Below are 14,747 nucleotides of genomic sequence, written 5' to 3'. Positions count from 1 at the left end.
GTCCTTGCTCCCAGCCCAGCCCTGCTGCCCAGCCCTGCCCCGTTCTCTGGTGACTCTCAGCAGCTCAGGGCAGGGACATTGCAGCCTTCACAACCCCGAGACCCCAAAACTGAACACGTATCAGCCCTGAGCACAGAACTCCCACAAAAACTGAAAATGCTTCTAGAGCTCTGCCCAGGGCCTGTGCTATCAGTACCATTTGTCCGAACAGTAGCTGTGCTCCCCTGTGCCTGCAGCACTGAAACACAGCCCGGGCACTTCTGTCCTCACAGGCATTCAGCAGCACCTACAGGAACCAGTGGGCCGAGCCTGGATCAGCATCTCCAGTTACCAGCAAATCTGTTCCCAATATAGAAAACCAGTCCTGGCTGGATCCCAGCTCCTCCTGCTTCCAGCAGCATGCACTTGCTCACAGGGGGATCTGGACTGGTGAGGCACAAAAGGCCACAGAGGAGAGGAAGATCCCTGAAAGGAAACTAAAGCAGGGGCTCTGCCCCAGACACTGCCTTGTTCCTCTTTCTTCTTCCAAGGAAGTACCACACTGGATGCTGTTGGTGCTGCAGCCCTGTTCTAATTCCCTGTTTGTGCTGTTCCAGTGAGCAGCAGCAGCAGCTGAGGAGCTGCAGCCACAGGCACAGCCTCGCCAGCACGCCGTTCATAGTGCATGAACCATCTGCAGTTCTCTGGGAGCGGCGCCTTTGAGCTCCAAACCACCCTTCTCACCCCGACTGTATCACTGCACTGCACACACTCTTTAGCACTGCCAGAGGGAAGCAAACAGACAGTAATTGTAGAGACAGGAAACACATCTGTCAACTTACACTAATTCCTGCTGCCAACAGGCATATCCTGAAATGCAAGCTGCAGCAGCACAGCAAAGGGATGCATGGAGCCGGGCGCTGCCACGGAGCTTGGGGCAAAAAAATTTCAAAATTCACTTCTACAGACTAGTTCTCAAAGCATCGTTTGGCACGAGTTACTTGGCAAGGAAAAGTAAAGCAAAAAGTGAAGTGTGGTTGGTGCAGGGTCCCTCCCAGGGCGGAGGCCAGACCGTGCTCGGGATTTCCCGGCTTCCTCCCTCCTCCTCAGGATGCTGAGGCAGAGTGAAACAAAAGAAAAACCCCGTAGGATATAGTGAACTTTTAGACTGCCATTAGCCATTTCCTTTCAAATAGAAGGCAACTGTAAGAAATGAGGAGCTAAGGAAAACCAGCTGCTTTGTCTAGGTGAGGCAGAAAGAAGTCAAGCTCATCTCAAGAGGCCGAGGAAACCCAGCACAGTGTGTGCAGCTGGGCCAGCAGGAACTGGGACCTGGGCTTATGCTGCCTGTCCCTCATGTCCAGCACACACACCTGGACAGCTGCTGTAGAGGTGCTTATTGCATTAAACTAAAGAGCTTTGCTTTTTTCCTTAAAATGAATCCTTCCCCACTTTGTCACACACTGAAGACTTCATAAACAAACATATCAGTGCTCTTTTATGAAATGCTTTATGGGAAAGGAAACAGGGAGAGGGCTTTCCCACAGCTCACTGCTGGTTTCTGCCAGCATCATAGACTTTCAGTTTCACAATATTCCCCACATTAAGAAATCTTTTTTGTCTTGATTTAGCTTGTCAATATTCAGACACCACAAAAGTAATTTGCTCAGCCAAGTATCCAGGACCCCCTGGCCCTCCCCTGTTCTTCCCTAGGTGTGGGGGGTTCTCCTCCTGGGTTCCCTTTCCCTGTGCCTGGAGAAATTTCACTGCACCTCCCCATTCCCCTGCAACCACACTCCCAATTTACCTTTTCAGAATAATGTTCAGCTGGAAGAGGTGGATAGTCACATTGCTCTATTTTTTGGCAAAGAGAAAACAGGTTCATTTTGTCTCCATAGAAGGGACTTTGCAGAGCTGCCATCTGGAGAGAAAAAACCAGAAAATGTTTCAGAAGCACAAAGGATTTGAGAGCTCTTGGTGCTGCCAGTTTCCAAGAGCCAATTCTGTTCTCTGCCAGTGAGCAGAGCAAGGGATGCTGCTGCTCCCAGCCCAGGCTGCTCCGAGACCCCAACACTCTGCAGCCCCTGTAGGTGCCAGGCTCTGCCAGGGTTCCCAAGAAAAAAACCAAGAAATAGGATGCTCAGACCACCAGCCCATCAGCAAGAACTCAAGTGGCTCTAAGACAACTCTGAAACCCTCTCAGATACAATAATTTCTCTCTATCTTTGGACATTTAGCTGCACACAATATGAAGAATCTTGTAAGCATGAGCAATGTACTTCATCTTTAAAAAAAAAACCCTAAACAACCTCAAATGTACCTCCAGCCAGAAATGTGCTATTTAGAAAAGAGTATCCCAGGCAGATATGAGAACAAAACTACTGCAAATGTTCTTCATCAATCTGCTCCTGTTGCTCTCTCAGTTTCACCCCAAGGCCAGCTGCAGTTGATGCTTCTCACTGCACACCAAGGGGGTTATTTGGTGATTTGGGCTGTTGGTTGTTACCTGTGCAGTGAAAGTGTCTGGAGAACTCTGGCTCTTTCTGACACACAGTGAGCTCCCAGCAGGACTGAAGAGAGCCAATACCAAACCCTCCAATCTCTTACCCCACAGTGAGGAGCTGAGATTGATGGATTATTAGTGACTTGGTGACAGAGAAGCAGTTCTGTTGGGCTGGATTCCCAGAGGCACAGGCACTGCAGCCAGGGGGTCTCTCCAAAACCTCACCACCACTAACACACATCCAAGTGCTGAGCACTGCAGAACACACCGAGTTAAATCACCCTGAGTTTAAAACATACACCTATGTTTTAAAGAACTTGGGGAAGAAACCTGTGTTTCTTCCTCACTCCTCACCACTACTATCAGGAGTAACACTAAGTCACTCCTCACAAACCCACAGACCTGAGGGTGAAGAGTCTCCTGACAGGATCCCAAAGAACCCCAGCACTGGGCAAGAACATTGGTGACAGAGAAGCAGTTCTGTTGGGCTGGATTCCCAGAGGCACAGGCTCTGCAGCCAGGGGGTCTCACCAAAACCTCACCACCACTAACACACATCCAAGTGCTGAGCACTGCAGAACACACCGAGTTAAACCACCCTGAGTTTAACACATACACCTATCTTTCAAAGAACTTGGGGCAAGGGATGCTGCTGCTTCCTCACTCCTCACCACTACTATCAGGAGCAACACTAAGTCACTCCTCACAAACCCACAGACCTGAGGGTGAAGAGTCTCCTGACAGGATCCCAAAGAATCCCAGCACTGGGCAAGAGCGTTTGGAAGATTTTTGAAGGCAAAAGGTGAAGTGTCACTGTTACTTCATTACTGTCATGACAGCAGTAGGCAACTCAGGAGAAGAATTACACAGTCCAATTAGAGACTCTACTCCCCAAGTAGGACTGATAGCAAACTGCTCTCAATCAGCTCAAACAAACTGGAGAGCCCAGCACGGACTGTTCCAGGGAGAGCACTAATGGGGGCATTAGGGAAAACACAGAAAGCAAGCAAGGGTTAAACAGGGTCTCCAAGATCTCCATAAACACATCAATAATGCCAGGGAGGTTGAGAGGGGTTTTCCAATTCCCATTAACTTTTCATTGCAGGTTTAGTTAAGTGCTCATGTGCAAAAGGGAAGGAATGAAAAGGACACTGTGAGGTTTGGGATGGTAAATGCAGGGAATTAAAGTGGAAAAAGAGAGCACCCAGTTGTGACTGCAGCAGTCAGGGCTGCAGGGCCATGACCACAGGCACTCCAAGTATCTCACTAACTGCAGTTTGTGATGCTACGTTGGGGTTTGCTGCTGACATTTTGATTAGAGCAATTACCCCAGGCCAGGCAGATCTCCATGGAAAACGCCCACCACGCAGCATGGCTGGTTCAAACATCCAGGGATGGGAATCCCTGTTAGTGCTTAAATTGATCATCTTGCCAGAACTGCTGAAGTCATTGCTTGTAGCTACATTCTGGGAATTAACAACTTATTTTTATCCCCTCCAAGTTATCTTGCTGACAGATATCTACACGAAGTGAGGAATGAAGACAGTTACTACTCTATTGATAAGATTTAATAAAAATCACTATGATTATCAATGTCAAAGTTAAGTGGTGCTATGTGGCATCATGTCCCAAAGCCCTCAATGTTCCCTAAGTGGATTCCAGTGGACACACATGTCTCTGAAGGCAATTTGTACATTAAATCTCTCTGCAGCTTATCTACACAATCTATCTGGAGAAATATCAGAAGTGACTCATACCCAAACAAGCATCCCTTCCTTACTTCTAAGCCAAATGGAAAAACATTCTCCTTACAAGATATTAAAGCAGATAAAACAGTTCCTTCAAAGACACGCAGATCTGATGCTTAATTTTCAAAATTCTAGAAAGTTTAAGAAGTCAAGTAGTTTAACTACTGAACATAAAATTGGTACCTGTCCAGTCCTCCCTGGAATGTGCAATATCTCACAGCTCCTGTTCCCTAAGTTAAGGTTTACCTACGTAGGAAGGAAATTTAAAAACGATTCTCGTGCCAAATCTTTCAGATGTTACTGTAGTACTGCTACTCCTACCAGAGAATTATGTTCAGTGTGCAATTAATTCAGCTTCTTGAAATACAAGGAGTACCAAGACTCCTGTGCCATAAGGGGACCATATTGCCTGCAACAAAAACATATCTTAGCACAACGCTAAATATTTCTCTCTGCATAAATCTGGAATCCCATCTCTGGGAGCTCAGCCTGGCGTGACTCAGAGCACCCTGGCACTGCAGTCCAGCTGGGCCCACTCTGACTGCTCCCAGCAGCCCTGGCCAGCCCAGCACCCCAGGGCAGGGCCACAGGCCTGCTCTGAGCCTTTCAGATGGCATGGGAAAATTTACTTGTGTCCCATCACGTCCTGCAATGTTTGTTTAATCAACCAGCTGAAGTACGTGCTCAGCTAGAGTAGTTTTCACACCTGATGTGCTCACAAAATGAATTACATTTCTGTTTATTCCCTAATTTCGTGGGATTACCAGAAGTTGTGTTGAGAAGCAAAATGTTGTCAGTTCCCATAATTTGTTAACCAAAGAGGATGTGAGCAATATTCTTGACTGTATATCCCAGGGATTTTTAATTCTCTGGGTGGGGTTAAAGGCTTTCTAAATGCTGGCATGCACTGTCACTTGAACTGGAAGAAGCATCCATCTAAAAAAATTTAGATTTGATTATAAAGAAGTACAACACTGTTTGATGCCCTTTGATCCCTGCTAAAAATGAAATCACAAAACCAAAAGCACAGTTACAAAATCCTAACACTTATTTTCAAAATAATGCAATAGCTTTTAAGAACAAGTTGCACTGGGCAGTTCACCCAGATGTGTCTGCTCTGAGCCTGTGCCTCAAGCTGTAAGACAAGGTACAATCAGAAAAACTTCCAGCCATAACATAGTTAGAGACACTGATGTCACATTCCATAAAACCTCTGTTTTTCCTTATTGGAAGCTCCCAAGATTAAAATACTGCAATTGGTCAGAATTCCATCTAAGAAACCAGTACCTTGCATTCAAATGAATTTGCTATTTTCAGAACTATTTTCAGTCACTCTGCCTGTGCTGCCCTAAAGCTCTGCTCCCAGCAGGAAGGAGGGATGCAGTGAGCTGGCTTTTCATGGCTTCATCCTCCACGTCTGCTGCGAGCCAAATTCCCTTTGGGTGGCACAAGCCCTTCGTGCTCAGAAGGTGCACTCTGAACACCGACGACTCAGCTTCTTCTAAGGATTCCCAACAAGCTGACTACAGGCAGTCTGACCTACTCAATCCCTGTCCCAAAGTGTGGTTATGGAAAACCCAGGGGAAAAAAGTGAGAAGGTACTTGCCTCATACAATAAACAGCCCAAAGACCAGATATCAGACTTAAAGTTATAGCCGTTCTCGTGTATCCGCTCTGGGGACATGTAGTAGGGAGTTCCCACTGCAAAAACAAACAAACAAACCAGGGTTATTGTCCTGCAAGTGGCTGTGCAACCTGTGTCACACAGAGACACACTTCATTCAAGGCTCAGGTGTAGCACAGAGAGCTGACTGGAACCAAATATATCATCCTAAACAGAGCAGAGAACGGTGAACACGGCTGAAAATGTCTGCTGTATTTCTGACATTTGGGAAATGTTTTGTTTCAGTGTCCTGGATGGACAGAGCCACTGAAGGGATCATCCCTTGGCTCACCAGACTGCACTGGGGGTCATGACTGTGGCACCAGAGCAGGACTCGGGGGCCAGCACATCACTGAGTGTTCACCTGAGGACACAGAGTGCCACAGGCCCCAGGGGCACCTCTGACAGGTCACCAGGCACTGCAGGGGACACAGCCCAGCACCAGCCAGGAATGCAAAACCTGTCTGAAACAAAACAAGCTTTAAAACCCTGCTCCAGCTTGCAGTTCTGTCAGAAGCTGGGGGATTTCTATGTACTTCCACAAGTCTGTATTTTATCAAAAGAAATTTACTCAGTATTTTGGACAGAAGTTACAGGAAATTATTAATAAATTCCTTACCTCAAAAAGGCTCTTTTTAAAATCCTAAATAAGTTTCAGTTGTGGTACTGAAAATACAAGACATCCTGGCAGTCTCCACTACATCAAATAATCCTCAGATACATCATTTATTAAAACATCCAAGGACTGTATATGCTCTTTTCTCCAGCTTCCCCTTGCTTGTCCGTCCCCTGTCAATTTTTTTTTTTTCCTTTTGGCATTCCAGTGTATCCTTCTCCTAATTAAAGACCTTTTCTCACAAGATGGCAAATGCTTAATTTGCCTGTAATATTCAGTTTACAATTTCTCTATTTGAAATGCTGCCTGAAGACAGCTGCAGGACTAATAAGCTGAAGGATGGTGCCAGAGGTGGAGAACAGCCACCACCTTCCCCAGCATTCCTACAGAGGGATCTGCACACTGTGGGGAACAAATGAGTTCTGGGCCACAAAGCAACAGCCTTGAGAGGCAAATCCCAGGCCCTGGCAGCTGCACATGACCCAGCACAGAGAAGGTAATTTATTTGGACCCTCAAGATGTTCAGCAATCCGCTGCCCTGTGTGATGAACTCCGCTCGTGCTTTCAGTCTTTCACTTTAGAAATTACTTCACTTTCAATGTAAAAGAGTATCCTAATGAGAAGTTATATTTTTGCAAATTCTATAAAAACTACAACACAGGAAAAGCATCACAGGGAGGTTACTTTGCGTCCATGCTCAGGAGGTGCAGGTCAGGCTGGCACAGCCCCAGACCTGGCTGGGTTTAATTGCCCATGAAAGGCCCCTGTGCAGGGAGGAGAGCAGAGCAGTGAAGGATTTTACTGGACTGGGACACCAGGAGCAGACAGACTCATCCAGAGGCCTTCCATGGCTCTGTCCCACGTGCGTGCAACATCCACACGATGGACAGCACAGCTCTCCAAGTGATTCCCACACATCTGCCAGGTTTCTGTACAAGAACTGACTTGGCCGGGACAGCACTGATTCATTTTCCTGCTTAAAAATATGCAGCTGCAGAAAAACGGTGATTCATTCCAAAGTTGTGGAAGACACTTCTGGAAGTCCCCAGTGAGCAGCAGCGTAAGACACTTCCCCACCCGCAGCTGCCCTGCCAGCCGTGCCAGGAGCTGTGGGAGCTGCAGGAGGAGCAGCAGCCCGGGCAGTGCCCGCTGCGGTGCCCGAGGTGCCGAGCCCCGCGTTATTCCGGTCAGCGCGCGGCACCGCGGGGCCAAGGACGGCGCGGGGCCGCAGAGCGGCTCCGCTGCGGTGGCAGCAGCTCTGCCGGGCCCCACTGTCGCTTCAGATCACCCCTCCCCGGCCGTGCCGGCGGTGACAGGGCGGTGACAGGGCGGTGACAGGGCGGTGACAGGGCCGTGGCACGGCTCAGCGCGTCACCGGGGGCACGGGGCTGCTCCAGCCCGTTAATGGCTCTGGGAGCACTCCACGCCGAGCTCGTTTTGTGGAGCCCACCTTGCACGTTTACCTATCATTACTGTGGTCTTGTCAGCAAATGTACAAACAAGCAGGGCTCTGCGTTTCAAAACTGATGCATTAATTTTTAAATAACTGTCATGATAAAAGACTGACAAGGCCAATTCTCTTTATGGCCTGTCCAGCATTACGTGGGAATCTCCTGTAATGAGCATCTTCTAGAAAGCTGCACAAGGCTTCCAGTGCAATCACTCGGGGCTCGCCCTTGCATCCCATTAGTCAATTTGACAAGAACAGTCTAATCCGAGACTATTCATCAGAAACTTTCTTCAGCATTTGCCCTGCTGAAAATACAAAATATTGCTCAGATTCAACATTACTCACCAGGTGGTAGAGTAATGCATTTGAAGTTATAAAGGTCACAAAACCATAGGGAAGATTATGGTTAAGGAAGGAGCTTCCTGCTCTGTTTCTGGAAGTTGGAGCCTTTCACTTGAACATCAGCCACTTCAGAGATGCCAGAGCATTCCTGCTCTCCCAGCACTGCCCCTGGGCAGCTACAACAGCCCTGCAACATCCAAGGCAGGGAAATGCTAATTATTTCCAGTTAAGATTAGGAGCAGAGTCTCTTCTTTCACCAGGAAAGCACAAAGGCAAAGGTGGCAAAGTTATTCCAGAAATGAAGTTCAAATTCCATTCCTGTCACATCTGCAAACATGGCTCAGCCATGAGCAATGCTTCCTCAGAAACTCATCCCCAGCTGCTCACGGGCACGACCAAATCAGATTCCCACTTTTAGGAGGCTCTCTCAGAGTCTCATTCACTGCTTTGATGGAACCCAGACAAGCCTTGCACAGCAGAGGCTCTCCCACACCTTGACACAGACTGCATTAGACTGAAATCACTGCAGAATATTTCCAGATATTTTTACAGGCTGCCTACATGGAGGCTTTTTAAATGCCTACGTGCAAAACAAAAAGCTGCCCAGATTATCAAAAATTAATAAAGTTTTTCCAGAACTATCAGCTTAGCATTAGCATGAGCAACACTAGTGCATGTGCCATGAACACACATACAGCTGAGAAAAATACCTGAGCGTGTTTTAGTGCTATCTGGTGGTGCAAACACAGCAGGGAGGCAATTCTGCTGGAAAATGAGAGTCTGGATCTCTCACCTGGCTCACCCTCTCCATCCACACTTGTAGGTTACCACAAAAAACATCCAGCATTATTTAAAAGGAGTCAAGTTCTCGAGTATCCCTTTCTAAAATTTTGCATTCTTTGGGGTGTAATTCCAACAAGGCAGCTCAGGTCTTTTCCCAGGAGAATTTGGGAATTAGCTGAAGTAAAACTGTGGTCAAACACACAAATAGATTTTAAATTCCTTCAAATCTCAGTGTAAGGCGCCCCCACTAATTTTCATGGGGAAAACAAAAAAGCAGATGAAATCTAGTTACTCTTAGAGAGAAACAATAAATATTTTGTACATAATATTGCAGCTGTTGTTACAAGACCTGTTCTCTTAAGCTCTTTATTTTTTTTTTCATTTTTTTCACTTCATTCATAATATCCTACCAAACTCCTTATAGTTGGGTTTTTTGGTTGGCTGGCTGGTTTTTTCACATGTAAATAGTACAATCTACCTGCAGCAAGTCTGCAGCTCTCTTTTCTTCCACTAATACTGAACTAGAGGCAAACCAAGAACTCCAAACACACTTGGCTGGTGACGTTTTCAGTGGATTTCTTGTGTCCATTTTTTTCTTACCAAGTCCTGATTACCACCCCCTCCAAGCCCTGGGATTTTGTTTCAGATGGCAAACTGGCTTGGCAAGCAAAAGAAAGAAAAGAAGGCAGACAAATGGTCCATTTATTGAAGAGCTCTTCAGTTCCTCCCTGCTCACCCTGACATCCAAGCAGGAACCAGAAGGAACGTGTAACAGCCCATGTACTCCAATCCAGGCCTATTGGCATGTTCTAAACTGGGAAGATTTGACTTATGTGAATCTCCCAGAAGGAAAATCTGCTCCAAGTATATTCTTGTCCAAGAATAAATAATAAATCATCTGCTCCAAAACAAGACTATTCTGTGTAAAATTGGTTTCTTTTGGGGTTTGGTTGGTTGTTTTTCTTATTCCTCTTGTTTCTTCAAAATGTAAAGACAGTCAGAAGCTCTGGATAATGCCAAGTTTATTTGGCTAAAAATGGACATAATACCAGTTCTCAAAAAAGTTATCCATTGTATTATTAATGGAAATTCTCTGTATTTATTACAGCTCCTATTAAGACAAGATCTACCAGCTTAATGTTAGGTTCGCCAAGTCTAAAATTAGCAAAGGATGGTGAACCACCATGTTGTAACAAGTAGTAAAATTCACCTCAGCTACACCCAGTACCTTTAAAACATGAATTTGCTGGTAAGGCTTGTATAGGAAGAGCTCTTCCCTACAGAAGAGCATCTCGTGTTTTCTCTGCAGGGAGAAGTGGCAGTGGCAGCTGAGGTGTCACTGTGAACTCCCTCAGCCCCAGCTGGTCCCTGCTGCCTGTCCCAGTGCCCTGAGAGGCTGGAGGTGTCCATGCTGCCCCTCTGGCAGGTGTGCCCGTGGAGGTTCTCCAGGGGCCAGGGCTCTCCCTGCCCCACGGTCTCCTGCTGCCCCGGCGCCGCTCGCGGCTCCCGCCGGCGCTCGGAGCACGGCGCTCGCCGGCATCTCACGAGCTGTGTACAGGCAAATCTTTCATTTTTCTTTCATTACCTCGGCATGTACTGTCACTTAATTTTTATGTATGCAATCCTTCCTGACAAATATGATCTGCTGCCTGGTAATTCATCTGACGTTCATTCTGTTCCTTGCTCTAATTACGGCTCCGTTCCCGCCGCGGCGGCGGGCGCTGCCGAGCCCCTGCTACACCTGTCAGCCGGGTCGGGACTGCCTGATGCCCTTTCATGCCAGTCTGCTGCTAGCAAATACAAGCAAAGGGAGAAATGAGATGAATATATTTGCATAAGCCGCACATTCAATTCATGGGTCAGCAGCCAGGGAAATGATGGTTCAGGGCGGTTGCCAGGGCAACGCAGCAGCGGGAAGGGCCCGGGCTCCGCGTCGCGCCCGGCCCGCGCGGTGCCCTGCTCTGCTCTGGGGTGTTCGTCCCTCACAGCTCCTTCAGCAAATGTCTTAATTAAACCAAACCCAAGATCAGTCGATTTCCTGCTGCTACAAAACCTCTATCTCTGGTAAATTATAAAGAAAATAGAAAGAAGCTTCACGTCTGCGTATTTTGTGATTGTTACAATATTCTTTTTCACTTGGATCCAAGAACTGCTGGAAATGGTGACGTGTCCATGCCTCCCACAACATCTCCAGTCTCACTCACTGCTGCTCCCTCCGTCCTGCCCCTCTCACCTGTTTGCAGGACGCTGGTGATGTGAGGGAGGGCAGGGGCTGAGCTCTTCCTACTCCAGCTTTCTCAATTAAGAGAGAGCAGCCCTGGTAAAGGTCACAAGCTTGGCTTACATGTGCAGCCAGTTTCCAAGCCCCAATTTATTCTTATTAATATAATAAGTGCAGCAGTCAAACTGGATAAGATCATATAATTAGACATGATCATATTTTGGCCTGTTCAGATGATGTGATTGTAACTTCCTGTGAAGAGGATTTATTTTCATCTATTAAGTATGGTGGGGATACATCCTAGAACAGCTTTTGATACAAAGAGAAATGTGAAATCTACTATTTTATGACAGTAAACTATAGAAATGCCTCCTATTTTTTAAGCACACACAAAACAAGGCAGGTATTTTCCTTCCTTGTGCACTGAGAAGCCCAGTGCTGCTGGCCAATATTAGCAATGAAATCTCTTCACATCTAAGAAAGGATCCAGCAAGACACACTCAGCAGAGGAAATTGCACAAACAAAAATGTGAAACAAATATTTTGTGTTCCAAAGTCACCTGAGAGACATTAGTTTAAAAGAGCTTAAATATTGCACCAAAAGCCAAAGTTCCTTCACTGCTGTAATACAGAAACACCTCTGGGACTAAAAAAATTCAAACCCCTTAATAAAAATTGAAAATCAGCCACCTCTCAAGAGGTTACAGACACAATTATGAAATACTTTATACTGTAAGACTTGAAGAATGAACTGCATAACTATGCAATTTTCTATAGCACTTGAATTAATGTTAAAACCAAAAATGAGGAAGACAACCTTGAGATAAGTGGAAGGTATGAAGAAAAGCTGGATGTTTAAAGCACAGGCCAGATTTCAAGAAGTCCCTTTTTGGGACAGATGAGCCATGAGGGCTCACCCACCTTGGGCAGTCCCGAGCCCTGACCAGCAAAGGTAAAAAGGTAAAAGGTACTGGGGGGAACACTGAATTCCAGCAAGCACCGTGCAGCAAAAGCGCTGTTTAGAGTGGAAAAGCTGCATTTGCTGCATGTGCTGTAAAACACCAGGCCAGGCCTTCCAGAAAAAAACAACAGGCTTTTAAACAGAAGATACCTATTAATGCCTACAAAGATCATTTAAAATGCAGTCCCCACGCCCTGACTCCCACTCGTGTCACCACGGGAGGATGGACACCCTGCATTTGAACATCAGAGCTCGCCAGGCCCTGCTTAACGAGTACCAGCTTACCTAAGGAATGTGCTGCAGTGGTTTTAGAACTAAAAAACCGGCCTAATCCGAGATCTCCCAGCTTCACCACCCCTGTGGCTGTTATAAACACGTTGGCTGGTTTTATGTCTGCAAGAAGAAAAAGGTAAAAGGTCAAAGCCACAAAAGGTTATTTGGTTCTAATGCTGCAATAGAAGCATCGCCTGGAGCGCTCAGGGTACAAAGAGGCTCGAGCAGAACCGTGCTTCTTTAGAGCTTTGATAGGCTCAGTCTTCCAAGGCTTCGACACAAAAATCAGAGTGTACTTCCCAGCACACAAGAAATACCAATGAGGGAAAATGTAGGAAACAGCTCAACAGAACAGAGGCAACCTCTTTAAGTGCTGGAAATCAAAGACATGAGCCCAGTTCTCTTTGGGAATGATCACTTTCCACAGGAAACTGCACTGCCCACCACCATCCCCTCATGGAAAGGGTAATCACTGTTCCACATATACATAAATTCTGGGCTCATGGAGGGTAGGTATCACTACAAGCCCAGTTTCCCAAGCAGTCGTGTCAGAACTGAGTGAGAGGCTCTTTCCTCATGTTAGAGCAGACTCCATGTGAGGGGCTCCCCATTTCAGCCATTACAGACCTGCTTCAGGTGCAGGGGATACACTGCATCAGGGGATGTGTAATGGAGCAAAAATGATATCACATTGCTGAAAAATACAGTGAAGAATTCCCTCCTTCAAAGGAGCAAGGGAAGAACAAGCAGCCAAGATGGGTGCTGGTTCCTTTTGGGAAATTTGCATTTCCTGAGTCCAGTCCTTCCCAAAGCACCTCACTGACACTGAAAGCAACAGAGTAATTCTTGGATAGAGCTCAAAGTTATAAGATGTTCTGAGACAAGAGATTCAAAAATAATTAATGAAAATAGAGAACAGGTTATGAGAGTGTGGGACATATTTGTATTAATATTTCAGAAAAGCCTGCAAGACAGGAAAACTCTTCTCAACTCTCTAAGGTCACAGCTAATATAATGAAGACTATTTCTTAGAGTTCACTGTATCCAGGAGTCTCAGCATTTTATTTCTGACACTTTTCTAATGGCAAGTTTGACACTTCTACTTAATATCAGTGTCTGGAATACAAAGCAGCTCATCTTCCTAATACCAGCCTCACTTCGGCCTGAATGCTTTAACGATGAGGCAGAGACAGAAGGAGAAATCCATCTCGCAGGCTGCAGCCTCTCTAAACATGCATTGGCTGAACATCAGCATAATTGTTTTTGAATGTAGGCGCTTACTAATTGGAACATTATATTATTATTCAGTGAAAAGAGACTGAATTAATGTTACCTCTGTGCATCACCCTGCGGGAGTGCATGTGTTCCACTGCACTGCATAACTGCACAAAATATTTCCACACCGTCCTTTCCGGGATTAACCGTTTCTGCTTTTTAAAATACTGTGGGAGGAAATAAATAAAAGATCAGTGAAAAAGCAACATATTTGACTCGTTCCTGGAATTGTGTTAGTCGGCTGCAGGTTGCTCATGTCTTCCAGATTTGCAGCTGCATGACTTTTCTTCTGATTAGCTTTTAACTCCTCCTCTCTGTGTGGAAACTTCGATGCAGTTCACTAATTAACAACTATTATGAAAAATACGCTTAAATAGGTTTGACATTTTTGAATGGACACAATTATGATTAGCATTAATCTCCTTAATTACCTTGCAAAACATATTTAATGCCTCAAAACAAAAAATGTCTCAAATATTTTGCCTTAAGAAACAAAAGGCCATTAAACACCCCCCTTGTAAACATTCGTTATTGCATTGTCTACTAACAAGAATAAGGCAATCTGCTTTCCTTTTTTAAAAGGTGGCCAGAGCATCAATAAAGTATCCATGTTCCTTGTGTGATCAGGTAGAATAATAGATTCTATTTCATGCACAACAGGAATGCTAAATGACCTGCACTCTCTGCTGAGACAGGCTGTCCTGATCAGCTGGGTGTGCTCAGGCAGCGCCGGTCCCGTTCCAGGGACCTCTGGTGCCTCAGAGCTCTCGGAATAATGGGCAGCACAAAGCAGCACCACCGAGTGCAGCGTGGCCCTGGCTCCCTGCAATACTGAAGTCTTCTTCAAGCCACTACAGGAATAAAGAGGCAGCTGCACACTTCAGCGAAGGGCAAACATTACAGACCTTCAGCTGCTCTCCCTCCTTTGCAGGG

At 46.1% G+C, this 14,747-nt stretch overlaps 1 protein-coding gene across 1 annotated transcript in view; it reads right to left on the bottom strand.

Moving 5' to 3' along the window:
- The window catches only part of NEK6 (NIMA related kinase 6), a 29,244-nt gene that overhangs the window by 2,901 nt on the left and 11,596 nt on the right, over positions 1-14,747 (bottom strand). The window contains exons 5-8 of the mRNA XM_041484033.1: positions 13,873-13,981; positions 12,552-12,659; positions 5,837-5,931; positions 1,787-1,900 (exon numbers count right to left, since the gene is read on the bottom strand). Coding sequence (XP_041339967.1) covers positions 1,787-1,900; positions 5,837-5,931; positions 12,552-12,659; positions 13,873-13,981 — 426 coding nt within the window. The remainder of the gene's footprint in view (positions 1-1,786; positions 1,901-5,836; positions 5,932-12,551; positions 12,660-13,872; positions 13,982-14,747) is intronic.

The sequence above is a fragment of the Pyrgilauda ruficollis genome, unplaced genomic scaffold (genome assembly GCF_017590135.1).
Source record: "Pyrgilauda ruficollis isolate IOZ18807 unplaced genomic scaffold, ASM1759013v1 scaffold62, whole genome shotgun sequence".
Lineage (NCBI taxonomy): Eukaryota > Metazoa > Chordata > Aves > Passeriformes > Passeridae > Pyrgilauda > Pyrgilauda ruficollis.
This window is presented reverse-complemented; position numbering and strand designations above follow the sequence as displayed.